Source organism: Blastomyces gilchristii (genome assembly GCF_000003855.2).
Source record: "Blastomyces gilchristii SLH14081 genomic scaffold supercont1.4, whole genome shotgun sequence".
Lineage (NCBI taxonomy): Eukaryota > Fungi > Ascomycota > Eurotiomycetes > Onygenales > Ajellomycetaceae > Blastomyces > Blastomyces gilchristii.
The window spans coordinates 4,018,827-4,031,018 of record NW_003101679.1 but is presented as its reverse complement, the minus strand read 5'-3'; the positions used below and the strand labels follow the sequence as shown (position 1 = coordinate 4,031,018).

General features: G+C 47.5%; 6 protein-coding genes across 7 annotated transcripts; 4 read left to right on the top strand and 2 right to left on the bottom strand.

The window, feature by feature from the left end:
* The first annotated feature begins 320 nt into the window (after window positions 1-320).
* On the top strand, window positions 321-4,202 carry BDBG_03033 (C2H2 finger domain-containing protein). The gene is made up of 2 exons (XM_002626810.2): window positions 321-1,149; window positions 1,351-4,202. The coding sequence occupies exon 1, from the start codon at window positions 483-485 to the stop codon at window positions 1,131-1,133; it is 651 nt and encodes a 216-aa protein (XP_002626856.1). The 5' UTR covers window positions 321-482; the 3' UTR covers window positions 1,134-1,149; window positions 1,351-4,202.
* On the bottom strand, window positions 1,130-6,315 carry BDBG_03032. Of its 2 annotated transcripts, none has more exons than XM_031721063.1 (6): window positions 5,671-6,315; window positions 5,404-5,553; window positions 3,960-5,339; window positions 3,591-3,887; window positions 3,418-3,527; window positions 1,130-3,363 (listed from the first exon to the last, which is right to left on the bottom strand). In XM_031721063.1, the coding sequence occupies exons 3-6, from the start codon at window positions 4,095-4,097 to the stop codon at window positions 1,416-1,418; spliced, it is 2,493 nt and encodes an 830-aa protein (XP_031577479.1). In that variant the 5' UTR covers window positions 4,098-5,339; window positions 5,404-5,553; window positions 5,671-6,315; the 3' UTR covers window positions 1,130-1,415. The 2 variants fall into 2 exon arrangements, with proteins under 2 accessions (XP_031577479.1, XP_031577480.1); XM_031721064.1 differs by having other exon boundaries at window positions 5,409-5,553.
* Window positions 4,210-6,381, top strand: BDBG_03031 (MMP37-like protein). The gene is made up of 2 exons (XM_002626808.2): window positions 4,210-4,558; window positions 4,638-6,381. The coding sequence occupies exons 1-2, from the start codon at window positions 4,538-4,540 to the stop codon at window positions 6,162-6,164; spliced, it is 1,548 nt and encodes a 515-aa protein (XP_002626854.1). The 5' UTR covers window positions 4,210-4,537; the 3' UTR covers window positions 6,165-6,381.
* Window positions 6,382-6,391: 10 nt separating this feature from the next.
* On the top strand, window positions 6,392-8,362 carry BDBG_03030 (histidinol-phosphate aminotransferase). The gene is made up of 3 exons (XM_002626807.2): window positions 6,392-6,620; window positions 6,682-6,864; window positions 6,954-8,362. Exons 1-3 carry the CDS (start codon window positions 6,535-6,537, stop codon window positions 7,969-7,971), a joined length of 1,287 nt encoding a protein of 428 aa, XP_002626853.1. The 5' UTR covers window positions 6,392-6,534; the 3' UTR covers window positions 7,972-8,362.
* A 7-nt stretch (window positions 8,363-8,369) lies between these two features.
* Window positions 8,370-10,725, bottom strand: BDBG_03029 (transcription initiation protein SPT3). Its single transcript, XM_031721062.1, has 4 exons — window positions 10,535-10,725; window positions 9,421-9,510; window positions 8,533-9,366; window positions 8,370-8,451 (listed from the first exon to the last, which is right to left on the bottom strand). Exons 1-4 carry the CDS (start codon window positions 10,574-10,576, stop codon window positions 8,446-8,448), a joined length of 972 nt encoding a protein of 323 aa, XP_031577478.1. The 5' UTR covers window positions 10,577-10,725; the 3' UTR covers window positions 8,370-8,445.
* A 95-nt stretch (window positions 10,726-10,820) lies between these two features.
* BDBG_03028 (diphthine synthase) lies at window positions 10,821-12,172 on the top strand. Its single transcript, XM_002626805.2, has 3 exons — window positions 10,821-11,047; window positions 11,127-11,251; window positions 11,332-12,172. Exons 1-3 carry the CDS (start codon window positions 10,913-10,915, stop codon window positions 11,927-11,929), a joined length of 858 nt encoding a protein of 285 aa, XP_002626851.1. The 5' UTR covers window positions 10,821-10,912; the 3' UTR covers window positions 11,930-12,172.
* Window positions 12,173-12,192: the final 20 nt, after the last annotated feature.

Genomic DNA, 12,192 nt, shown 5'->3' with positions numbered 1-12,192 from the left:
TGCGGACAGCTGGCGTTGATATCGGGAGGTTGATACGTAAATGGCATAAGGGTCATTCGCACCCACCTCATCAAAAGGGCAGGTTACCACGCAGGGATATTTCGACTGGGGCTTCTAGGGCTCCCTGTCATCGCTAAGAACTCATATTATATACGAGTAGTGGCTTGGTTAAAGCTTTTTTGCGCGAGGCTTTACCCCTAAGTTCTAAGCCTCATTGGTGGTTGAAAACCAAAGGGCGAAGAACAAAATCACGTGATTGTTGATTTGATCCATGGATAGCTTCTAACAAATCTGCACGGGCTCGATACATCATCATCATACCTCAACAAGATCTACAGAAATCACTACCATCCTGAAATATTTGTTGAAATTCAAAGGGCCTCCAAAATCATAGGTGCCTATTGAGGCCTGAAAAACCAAATAATCACTATTCCAGAAGCATACCCAGCCTTAGCTTCCAGCTCCCTTTTAATTGCCACAGCATGTCTGACCCTCCCAAGAGAGCGTCCGCATACGGAACGCCTTCCTCAGACACTTCCTTCCGCAAAACATGGGATCGGGAAGAATATTCCAGAAAGGCTGCTGCCGAAGAAGCCAAGTCGAAAGTAGAGTCCAAAGCACGCTACGAGGCGAAACTAGCTGGCAAGAAATACCATGCGCCCGTCGACTTTAGCACTCTCGAAGCCACAAGCTCCCGATCTGAGCGACTAAATGTCGCGTCAATGGTTGGCAAGACCACCATTATCCCCGCAGGGTCCGCTGTCGGCAAAAGAGGCCGCGGGGCAGGGTTCTATTGCCCCGAGTGTAACCTGACCTACAAAGATAATATCCAATTTGTCGAGCATTTGAATAGCAAGCAGCACTTGATTGCGACGGGTCAGAGCGGGGAGGTCGTTGTAGCTACTTTGGAAGACGTGCGGCAGAGGCTGAGGTGGCTGTCGCATAAAAGGAGGGTGCAGGAGGAGGAGGAGCGGAAGGCGGGCCAGCTGGATCTTGGGGAGAGGTTGAAGACGAGGGAGGAGGAAGAGGCGAGGGAGAGGGAGGAGCAGCGAAGGAAAAGAAATGAGAAGCGGAGAAAAGGGGGAGTGAAACAGGAGGATAGCTGGGAGGGGAGGCTCGGAATTATTTCGTAAATATGGAGTGATGAAAGTATGTATCTTTTTCACCTTCTAGGACTGGGATTTCTTGAACGCACTTATTATATACCCCGGCGTTATGGTTGCCTATCTTTCCGTGCTATGTATAGAGACATTTGTCCCGAGGTAAAAGGAGGGGAAAATAAAAGAACAAATAAAGCTCTATGACGCTCTGCTTGGAAATGAACTGAAAACAAAACGCGGTGTATGACAGCAATTCGCACAGCATTTCCGCCAACCAATAAGCCCCGAAAAACGTCGAATTGATTATCATTGAACTCATTCAGTACATTCGATCCCTTCAAGGGCCATCATGGCTTTCCCCCCTTCTCTCTCAAAAATGCCAACCAATCGTTCACATTCGCTTCTCAACTTAGTTTCCCCATTCTTCGCATTCCACATAATCCATTCTTCCACGGTCATATTTTTCTCTAGACTTGTCAGGTCCCCTTTAACAGCGTGAAGTATATCATTGATATTCACATTCTCTTTACTCATCGAATCTGGGAGGAAAATCTCTTCTGGATCAACGGGACTCCATGGGTGGGAAGTCATTAGCTGACCAGAATGGGCATGTATTTTTGATGGTGAAGTGGCAGGTGTGCTTGTTGCAAGGGGCACAACAAAAGCTGTGTGAGGCTTGGAAGCAGAAGATGAGGTGGGTCGGGTATTAGATGGTCGGCTTGATGGTGGCCGGTTTTCTGCGTCAGACGATTGTGGTGATGGCGACGGCGTGGACTCATGGACTCGTGCATTAGGCGATATTGGATTGTGTGAAGCCTGCACTATCCGGTCTGATGCGCGCTCAAACATTCCTGGGCTATTCAAGCGTTGCCGGGCACCATTCCATTTTGATGAAGTATCAATATTTCCAGATGCTCTAAAGGCAACCTTCCGCGGTAGATTGGTCGACTTTTGGATTTCTGGGTCTACCTTTGTTTCTTTGTCACTGGAGCTTGTACTCGTCATCTTAAGCTCTTTACTGTGAGCAGCAGTCCTTATTTTGTTCTGGATTGGCGATGTGTGGAGATCGGATGGGGTAGGAGCAGCCTCCTCCGGAACTCCAATCTCATTTGGCGGTTGCTGCTTTGACTTCTTCGAATTGCCGGTAGAGCCCTTCGGTCGTCCAGGTTTTCTACGGGGAGGTTTCGGCTGGGAGTTTCCAAGGGGCTCGTCCTCCTGACCTTTAGGAATAACTGCATCTTTCATCTCCAAATTGTTTCCCATCTTCTCGTCTACGCCACCGTCTATGATCTCCGCTCCAGGGTTGGGTTTAACACTCTCAGCTTCATCAATCGCTACCTTGGCAGGTTCTTGTTCACTGTGAACGCTAGAACTTTTCTTTGATGCGAGCTTCTTCTTGCCCACATTCCTTTTTCGTTGAGCTTTCTGGGTATGAGTATTCGGCTCCTCTTCAAGATCGCTTGTGCTAATAACTGTCGGTGCCGGCGGCTGAGCGTTCGCAACTGATACGGTTGAAACATACCTCGTCCTCGCGGGGAGTTCGTGCGCTTGATATTGCTCAGATACTGCTCTTGCATCAGCTTCGATGTCCGCGGCGAGGTCCGCCTCTAATTGGGCGTCAATCTCGTCATCATCGGGAATCCTTGATCTTAAGGAGGCTTTGGAAGCTGTAGATTGTTTCCGTGTCGTTGAAGAAGCTCGCTTCGATTTTTGTGGTTTTCGTGGGGGTTGTTCCTCCACATGCACAGGCTGGTCATCGGCGAGTGCCAATTCCGCAGCACGATTCGCCGCAGTATTTTCCGACCTCGCCGCCCGTCGTTTAGCAGGTGGTGCTGATCCAACCACATCGCCCTTTTCATTTTGCACATCGTCACCGTTCATTGCCTCACTATTTCTCTTTCTCCCCCTTGTTGTTCTCTTCGGCCGGGATGTTTCTGGGACATCACCATTGTTACTCTCGATATCTACTTGGCTACTTACTTCAACCGGATCTCCCTTCTTGGACTTTGCTTTCTTCCCTTTCGATTTCGTTGTCTTTCTTGTCGTTTTTGACGTTCTATTGGTTGAATTGGACAGGGTGCTGTGATCCATTTCGTCATCAAAATCAGCCTCAGGAGCTTCAGATACGGTTGTAGCGACGGATTGTGTTGATAGGCGCGATGCTTTTGATGATCGAGTCTTCTTTCCACGGGTTGGTTTTGCCGGATTATTCAGTGCAAAATGAAAAAATGAACAATCTGAAGATCTGCGATAATGCTCCTCACTATTCCATCGTTAGCCAATCAAGGCATGTGCAGTCAGGTCATGATTTGCTCACAAAGGATCATCTTTTGGCTCCCAGCCATCCAGTGACAGATTGCAATAAGCGCAGCTTACAAAATCCTCACTCTCTTCATGGGCGCAGTAATACCAGCCTGCTTCGACCATCTGTGGGAACAAAACCTTGTTAGCAACTACAAACCCAAAGTCCCGCTCTAGGTAGGTGCTCACCTTTTCCGTTTTGCATACCCAACCCCTTTTCCCATCGTGAGGCCACATAGACGCAAAAGTTGCTCTCCTTGCCTCGGCGATTCTGGCGTTTGTAGGGTCTTCTATTTCTGCTGGGTTCGAAGATCGGCGTACAATATCCATCATAATTGCCCATCCACATTCGCTCGAGTGTCTCAGGTGCTCAGTAACCGGGTCGTCGTCCTCTTCCCAACCATCTAGGGCTCTCTCGCAAAGGAAACAAGCAGCATTATCCGGGCTAAGAGGAGTGGGCTTAAAGTAAAATCCGGCATGTGCAAGCTGGAATTTGGGTGTCAGTTAATTGGGACGCAAGGGGATCATTGTGGAACATAAATTGCCGTTAATACACACCTCTTCAGGCGATGGTCTATCATGAGGCCAGCTAATGTGCGTTGTAGCCTTTGTATTTGATGTTCTTTTACCTTTTGGTGCAGAAGAATAAAAGGTGGCAAGCCGGGCAGCGACAGTCTCCATGCCGATTGCAATCATAGCGAAATTTATTTGCCTTTCAATTAGGTAAACATGGGGGTATTCAATTATATTCGAGATTGATCTATCTAGAGTTTGTAAATGGCGATGTTGGGGCCGCAATATATATATATAGGAGCTGGTTTGTTTACTCACCTGCTCAATGATTTGTTTGGGATGTTGTTTTGTCGCGCCGACGCGGTCTGGTCAGGTGATGACGACTGGTCATGTGACCCGCTTGATTATATCAGCGAGCGTTGACGTCGGCCGAAACCCAGAGGCATTTTAGTCCGCCGGTTTCCCGTTCTCCTTCATGGACGAAATCGTATCACAGCCCTCTTTGGCAGTTTTTATATTCCCCTTGTTGTATCAACCAGGGCTTGGTGAAGTTGTTTGAAGACCCATGGTACCTCTTAGCTTGACCTGTTGCAGCTTCTGCTGTCCCCCATAGTCCCTCCAACATGGCCACATCCCATCTTCCGGTACAAACCAGTCCCCCACCAGAACACCTTTAGAATTGTTAATATTACAAAAACTAACTCTTCAACTGCTCATTATTAGTTCTCCCCGATACGGTCACGACTAGCGGCGTCGTCTCATCTTCACATCTTCATCCCACCTCTTCCGTCTTTTCCCAAGAACAGCCCCAGATGTTACCGGCTCCTCTCCACCGAGCCATCTCCTGGCCCGCAGCATCGGGATAGCGGGCCTCCTCCTGGATTCAATATTGCCGGCCATAAAAATGTAAATTCTCGATCGGATGCTTCTCCGGCCGCATCAAACTCCGGACAATCGATTCCATCATCCGAGTCAGGCACGCAGTGGTACGACAATCCGGACTTCACCATCTCGACATTTTCGGAGCTACCTTCAAAAAACTTTGGAGTGAATCAACACATGATTATCAATGAGGAGTTTAAAGAGGCCCTACGACAGATTTTGTGGCAATTCAAAGCTCCAATCCGATATGCGTTCGCCTACGGTTCAGGTGTATTTCCGCAGTCTAACAGATCTGCCTTTCCAGCCGAAAGTTCCCATCCGGCCGCTCCACAAGCCATTCAAACAGGCCAGGGGAACAGTGGAAAGATGATTGATTTTATATTTGGGGTCTCTTACAGCCAACATTGGCACGCGCTCAACTTGAACCAACATCGTGACCACTATTCTGGTCTAGGATCGCTAGGCTCATATATTGTTTCCCAGATCCAGGAAAGATGGGGAGCCGGCGTTTACTTCAATCCCTATGTCACCGTGAATGGAACCCTTATAAAATATGGGGTTGTTAATATTGACACACTTTGTAAAGATCTTAGTGACTGGGACTCACTTTACCTTGCGGGACGACTTCAGAAGCCGGTGAAAATCCTTAGGGACCACCCGAAAGTCCGTCTTGCGAACCAAGTGAACCTTCTTTCAGCCGTCCGCGTGGCATTGCTATTACTACCACCGACATTTACCGAGCAACAGCTGTATAGCACTATCGCTGGCATTAGTTATATGGGCGACCCTCGGATGTCTTTTGCCACAGAGGATCCGCGTAAGGTTAACAACATTGTATCCTCGCAGATGACCAATTTTCGCCGTCTATACGCACCCTTGATCGAAACATTGCCAAATGTTGCTTTCAATGACCCGCAATGCAGCAGCCTAGATTGGGTAGATAACCCAGAGGTCGACGCTCGGCTAGCCCAAGATATGGATCCGTTAAAACGAGGAAATATGGTTCGGAGACTACCCCAGTCCTTCCGCGAGAAGCTTTACTTCCAATTCCAGTCAAGATACCAAATTCCGAGAGTGGAATTTGATAACATGATGGAGAAAAATAACGACGAAGACCCGGAACGAGTTCATCGTCGAGTAGGAGGCACATTCGAGCAAAGAATTGCTGCCGACGAACATCTCAAAGACGAAGCAACTAAATCGATCAGGAAGACAATAGCGTGGCCGAGTATGAGCCAGAGCGTAAAGAGCCTATTCACCGCTGGCCTTGGAAAAGGATGGCGGTATGTAAGAGAGAAACAACAGAAGTACGCTTCCGCTAAGCAGGAGACGAAAGAAGACGCACCTAGCGGTTCTAAAAAGGAGTGAACTTCCTTGGACATATTTTCTTTTGGGGAACTGTGTACCCTTCTACATATTATTATTAATACTGCCCGTACTGTGCATACTCGAAGGCTTTGGCGTTGAATAAAGTGGGATAAAATACAATAGAAATCTATCAGGATAGATGTAGTATAGCAATTGACTCAAGTGATAAAATAAATACCTCTTCCTTTTCCACTACATAATAATAATACATAAAATAGAGTTTGTGACTTACACTCCGTACTATGCGCCGCGTCGAGTCATCGATCTTGCCCCGCCACTCCTGATAACGGAATAGTCAATTAGATGCACAACAGGAGCAACTTCAAAAATTCCCCCCTCCTCACTCTCTAACGCGTCGCCAGCGCCAACCATGGCAGTCAAGAATCTCCCTTTCGACCTCTCGAAATGCGCGAGACCCAATATTCTTCAATTGCAGCCGTATCGTTGCGCCAGAGAGTAGGCTTTTCACCCTTTGTCCTGCAGATCTAGCTCGTGAAAGTTGACCTACGAATGACAGTGACTACAAAGACGATGGGACGAATATCTTGCTAGATGCGAATGAAAACGCCTATGGTCCAGGCCTCGTCTTAACTCCTGATGGAAGGATACAGGAGGGATGGTCGGAGAAATCGGTGACAAATAGCGAGAATGCATCTTCTCCAGATATCGACTTCTTGGGCTTGAACCGATATCCAGATCCGTGAGCATATGATCTCTTCCCAATCCAGGCCAATATTTCAAAATGCTTCTGTAATTCTGACATTTTTTATTTTTTGCCTTTTCAAATAGTCATCAAATCGAACTCAAGCAGCTCCTTTGCAATCTACGAAACACACACGTTCATACTCAAAAGACATTGACGCCAGACAGGCTTTTCGTCGGCGTTGGCTCAGATGAAGTTATCGATGCCCTTCTCCGCTGTTTCTGCAAACCAGGTCATGACCAGATCCTCACCTGCCCCCCCACATACGGCATGTATTCAGTCAGTGCGCAAGTAAACGACATCAGCATCGTCAAAGTCCCCCTTGACACAGCCAACAATTTTTATCTCCGCCCCGACGCCATCAACGAAGTGCTATCCTCGACTTCTTCCATAAAATTAGTCTACATCTGCTCCCCCGGCAATCCCACGGCAAGTCTAATTCGCAAAGACGATATCCAGAAGGTCCTCGAACACCCGACATGGAATGGCGTGGTGGTGGTTGACGAAGCCTACATCGACTTTGCGCCTGAGGGCTCAAGTCTCGCAGAGTGGGTGATGGAGTGGCCAAACCTGGTTGTAATGCAGACGTTAAGCAAAGCATTCGGACTTGCGGGCATCAGACTGGGTGTGGGGTTTACGAGCCCTGAAATCGCGAGGTTGCTGAATAGTTTGAAGGCCCCGTATAACATCTCCAGCCCTACCAGTGCGTTGGCAAAGGCTGCGCTAACACCGAAGAATCTTGCGCTCATGAATAAGAACAAGGAGAAGATACTGGTACAGCGGGAACGGATACTTGCGGAGCTGCCTAAAGTTCCTGGAATTGGAAAGTTTCTGGGCGGCGCGGAGTCGAATTTCCTGCTCGTTGAGGTTCTTGACATGCCAGCGGAACAGGGAGGGAAACCTTGCAATGATGTAGCGATAGCAGTGTACAAGGCTCTTGCGGAGGCGAAAGGCGTTGTTGTCCGGTTTCGAGGGAATGAGTATGGCTGTACCGGATGTCTAAGGATCACTGTTGGGACGGAAGCAGAGGTATCGAAATTTTTGCGGGAGATCCAGGCAGTTCTGTCTAATATTTACACCTCCAACGGGTTAAAAATGAAATAGGGGTTTTACTATAGATATAGACTTTTTGCTAGCTATCCATAGTTCTTTTCCATCTATAAATAAGCGATGGGTGGTTGCAATCAAAGGGCGTTTTAGTCCAAACGTTCAGTCCAATAAACTCCTAGATCCTTCGCACATCAAATCTAGTTCCAAAGAAAGGATGGTCTTGCGGACAGACGGGAATAGACGGTGTAAGCCACAAGAGTTTGTAAGAAAGATAGGTAAACCTATCCGCTGAATATAACGATGGTGACACCAACACCACATGTGAAAGTTACATCTCAAAACAAGCCAAAGAGATCCCAATCCGGGGTATATTTGCCACATCCTGAGAACTCCAAGAAAATTAAAAATAACCAGGGACTCAAAAAAAAAAAAAAAAAAGAAAAGAAAAGAAAAAAAAAAAACAGCTCCTACGTAGTACGTTAAAATAAGAAAGACCTCTTCGATATCGTACAAATTTGGACGAGGATTTCAAATCTATTACACAGGGCAAGGGTTAGCATGGAGTTCAACGATCAGCAATTAACATCAGCGTCAAAAGTGAAATGAGTAACGTACAAGTCGCAAAGGGGTGCGCATAGGGGCACGTCCTCCTCGCAACAACACCGCGATAGACTTGTTTGGAATCGCTTGAAGCTTGCGGTACGCCTCATGAATGTGTCTTGGCTCTATGGGTGTCCTCCCCTCCTCAGGAGGGTCGAAGAGACCCGTCTCTCGTTTTCGCTTCTTCGTCTTCTCACCGTCATCCGAAGCTCCACGGCCTTTCCTACCCCGGTCTTCCTGCTCCTTGACCTTCAAAGCCTCTTCCGTCAAGGTTTGCACAATTTCAAAAGTGAGGAAGCCAAGAATGTCGACGATGTCATCGTTGGGTCTAAAGTCCGTCACGATTCCAAAACCTGCCCATTCTCGAAATCTTTTGGCTTTGCGAAATGTAAAGGAGGCCTGTCGACAATCGGACCAGAAAACATACTCCTCGCGCGTCATGTTTTTTGTCCGTTCGTCTGCGTTTGCGAGTCGCTGTAGGGTGGCATAATTTTGCTCCTCCTCCTCTTCGTCTTCTTCATCTTCACGTTCAGGAACTTGGACTGAATATAAGTTGTTGAGATCCCAGGGCAAACCAACTTTAGCCCTTTTGTTTTTCGGTTTCGCCGCAACATCTGTTGGACCCGCAACGCCAGCTCCAGCCAAGGGATCGTCTCCGGCCCCAAAATCTGCTGCATCACCACCACCTTTGTCATCCGAGTCCTTCACGTTTTTCCGGACGTCCTTCCATGACAAAAAAGTCTTCAGCCGTGATACCTTAGCCTTGTCGTGACGAATTAGAAAAATGAGATCATCTGTGGAAATAGATCGAACGCCCCGTCGCGCTGCAAGGGCAGTGCTTCGACTAAGCTTCAAATTGGTGAGCTCAATATGCAAAAGAAGAAGCAGTGTACGAGCACCTACCATTTCAATAACCTGTTGTCGTACAATTTCTTCAATGAGAGTCGTCGTTTCAGCTGATGGTTCTGCCGTCTCGCCGGAGACAAACATCATCTGGCCAAAGATGTTAGTAGGGACGCTTCTATGACCACTCCAAGAAATCTGTGTTCGCTCTGGTGCTGGTGTTGGTCTAGTCCCTGTAAACGTCCTCGTCCACAACTGTATCGAAATAATATCGGAAGGAAGCGTTTGCATCATTCTCGTCATCAGGCAATGCGTCAAACTCTATGCCTCTGCCTCCAGAAACGACTTTGGAAACAATCTCAGCAGCCTCACCAGACCAGCGCTCAACCCACAATTTACCGCCTATCCTTCGCTCTGTGAAAGCCATCGCGAAGAACCGATCAATCCCACAGATGAACTGGGTTTAAAAAGGTGCAAGTCGATGAACAAGATCCATAGACCTGAGGCAACGCAAGAGCTTCTGAGGCGTTCGAGAGTGGTAGTGTTATGGCGCATATATCTTTCCGGAAGACAAATATCGAAGATTTTGAGGGGATATCGTTGCTACGGAGAAGTGAATAGCACTCATTTCGTAGCACATCTTTCATCGCATGTTGAGATCGATCTATCCGACTTCACTAAATGTTTCCAAAGTGCAAGCTGCCATTTACCCCATCATCCACATTTGGTGGAGGTAAAATGGGCAATGGCAAAGATCACTAGACGAGGGCCGGAAAATCTCGAAAACTTCACACCGGATCAAAAGATAGGTAGCGTCGCGGCCTTTCCTGGACATATTTTCTTCCGATCGCATAGGGGAGAGCGTTCCTCGATTGAAAGATAGACTGACTTCCGCCACGGAGAATATAGTAGCCAGCAAAACGGAATTTCCATGGCTCCCATGCATCCTACAATACCATCTCGTCACCCTATCGTCAGGCTTCCCCAGTGCGCAAAACGGGATTCTCTAACGATGATAGCTTCCTTCGGGATTTGAGGGTCGCGGGGACGCGCTTCCGGAGAAGAGGTTCCATATCAAAAACCAACGGAGGAGACCAGATGCCCAGATGACCAGATGTGACCTTTCACCGAATCTTCCCAAGACGTCTAGAATAGAAGGGATTTAGAGTCTTACCTGTTGGATCTCCTGGCGGTACTTGGGCGATCGCTCCGCCATCTTCACAGGTTGGTAGGCAAGAATAGTAGGATAAGGCAGGTAATGACGAAGCAGTGCGTCGACACTGCGCAGGCTTAGTCCTGATAACTGATACACACAGCATGCGAAGGGACTAGATAGGGATAGTGGTTGGATGAAGTCGGCCGCGGCTCAATTGTCGGCGTCATGGCTCTGAATTACCTCAGCACGCTTGACCCCACTTCAAGATTTGCGCTAACCCAACTTGAACTGTGCACTCATTATTAAAATCAGCAGAGACCAACTCTGATTCAAAGTATTTTCCAGCGACATCAACCACCCGTCGTATCCCCAGTGCACTTACACTGCGCCCTCGCCATGTTGTATCTGGTCGGGCTCGGTCTGGCGGATGAGACAGATATCACTGTTCGGGGACTGGAAATCGTTAAGAAGGCCGAACGAGTGTATCTTGAAGCTTACACGAGTATCTTACTGGTGGATAAGGAAAAACTAGTGCGTGATGGTTTTGATAAAAATATATATAATAGAGCTATGGTTAACGTACTAATGCGCGTCCGCGACTGATCAGTAGGAAGCGTTCTATGGACGCCCTGTCATTGTAGCAGATCGCGAACTGGTCGAGACGGGCAGTGATGATATACTACAAGATGCTAATAAAGTAGATGTCGCGTTTCTGGTAGTCGGAGATCCATTTGGGTACAGTCACGCTTCAATAATACTCTTGCAAATCTCAAGGTAGCAATGGAGAGACTAACAATTCTTATTTCGAATATTAGAGCTACAACGCACACTGACCTCGTCTTGCGCGCCCGCGAACTCGGCATCAAAACGTCAACCGTACCAAATGCCTCGATTATGTCCGCCATAGGCTGCACGGGTCTCCAACTTTATAATTTCGGTCAGACCGTCAGTATGGTATTTTTCACAGAGACATGGAAACCATCTTCGTTCTATGACCGAGTGAAAGAGAACGTTCAACTAGGGTTTCACACGTTGATGCTCCTGGATATTAAAGTTAAAGAGCAGTCGATAGAGAATATGGCGCGCGGAAGGAAAATATATGAACCACCAAGATACATGACTGTTGCGCAGTGTGCGAGTCAGATGCTGGAAATAGAGGAAGAGAGGAAAGAGTGTGTGTATGGTCCGACTAGCCTTGCTATAGGCGCTGCGCGAGTTGGTGCGCCGGATCAGAAACTTGCCGTGGGGACATTGAAAGAGCTATGTGATGTCGATATGGGTAAACCCTTGCACTGTTTGGTTCTGCTCGGGAAAAAGACCCATGATCTAGAAAGGGATTACATTCGGGAGTTTGCCGTCGACAAGGCAACTTTTGATGAGGCTTGGAAAGCAAATTATGGAACGAGTTCATGAACGTCTGTTCTAAGACAAAAATAACAATTTAGATATAAGTAAACGCGCAGCATCAGTCTAAGAACATAGCCATTTTTACCCTTATTTTCATAGATTATTTTTACAACTTCGGGGTTAGTTATCTTGCAATTGGAACTCTTATTGGCTCTTTCTCTTTGCCTCTGTACCGTACCACTGTTGTGGTTTTGCGGGTGATGTTCAAGGTCAAGCCCTTGCCGCAACTTTTTTTCGCTTCTCCACCAGATTGCTACGGTTCATTAATA

Coding starts and splice junctions, on each gene's coding strand:
- BDBG_03031 (XM_002626808.2), top strand. CDS start 4,538: ATGGCCACATCCCATCTTCCG. Junction 4,559..4,637: donor TGGCCACATCCCATCTTCCG/GTACAAACCAGT, acceptor GCTCATTATTAG/TTCTCCCCGATACGGTCACG.
- BDBG_03033 (XM_002626810.2), top strand. CDS start 483: ATGTCTGACCCTCCCAAGAGAGCGTCCGCATACGGAACGCCTTCCTCA.
- BDBG_03032 (XM_031721063.1), bottom strand. CDS start 4,097: ATGATTGCAATCGGCATGGAGACTGTCGCTGCCCGGCTTGCCACCTTT. Junction 3,888..3,959: donor ATAGACCATCGCCTGAAGAG/GTGTGTATTAAC, acceptor CCCAAATTCCAG/CTTGCACATGCCGGATTTTA. Junction 3,364..3,417: donor GAGCCAAAAGATGATCCTTT/GTGAGCAAATCA, acceptor ACGATGGAATAG/TGAGGAGCATTATCGCAGAT.
- BDBG_03030 (XM_002626807.2), top strand. CDS start 6,535: ATGGCAGTCAAGAATCTCCCTTTCGACCTCTCGAAATGCGCGAGACCC. Junction 6,621..6,681: donor CCGTATCGTTGCGCCAGAGA/GTAGGCTTTTCA, acceptor TACGAATGACAG/TGACTACAAAGACGATGGGA. Junction 6,865..6,953: donor TTGAACCGATATCCAGATCC/GTGAGCATATGA, acceptor CTTTTCAAATAG/TCATCAAATCGAACTCAAGC.
- BDBG_03029 (XM_031721062.1), bottom strand. CDS start 10,576: ATGGCGGAGCGATCGCCCAAGTACCGCCAGGAGATCCAACAG. Junction 9,511..10,534: donor ACCGCCAGGAGATCCAACAG/GTAAGACTCTAA, acceptor ATCTTTGGCCAG/ATGATGTTTGTCTCCGGCGA. Junction 9,367..9,420: donor GACAACAGGTTATTGAAATG/GTAGGTGCTCGT, acceptor ACCAATTTGAAG/CTTAGTCGAAGCACTGCCCT.
- BDBG_03028 (XM_002626805.2), top strand. CDS start 10,913: ATGTTGTATCTGGTCGGGCTCGGTCTGGCGGATGAGACAGATATCACT. Junction 11,048..11,126: donor TGGTGGATAAGGAAAAACTA/GTGCGTGATGGT, acceptor ACTGATCAGTAG/GAAGCGTTCTATGGACGCCC. Junction 11,252..11,331: donor GTAGTCGGAGATCCATTTGG/GTACAGTCACGC, acceptor TTCGAATATTAG/AGCTACAACGCACACTGACC.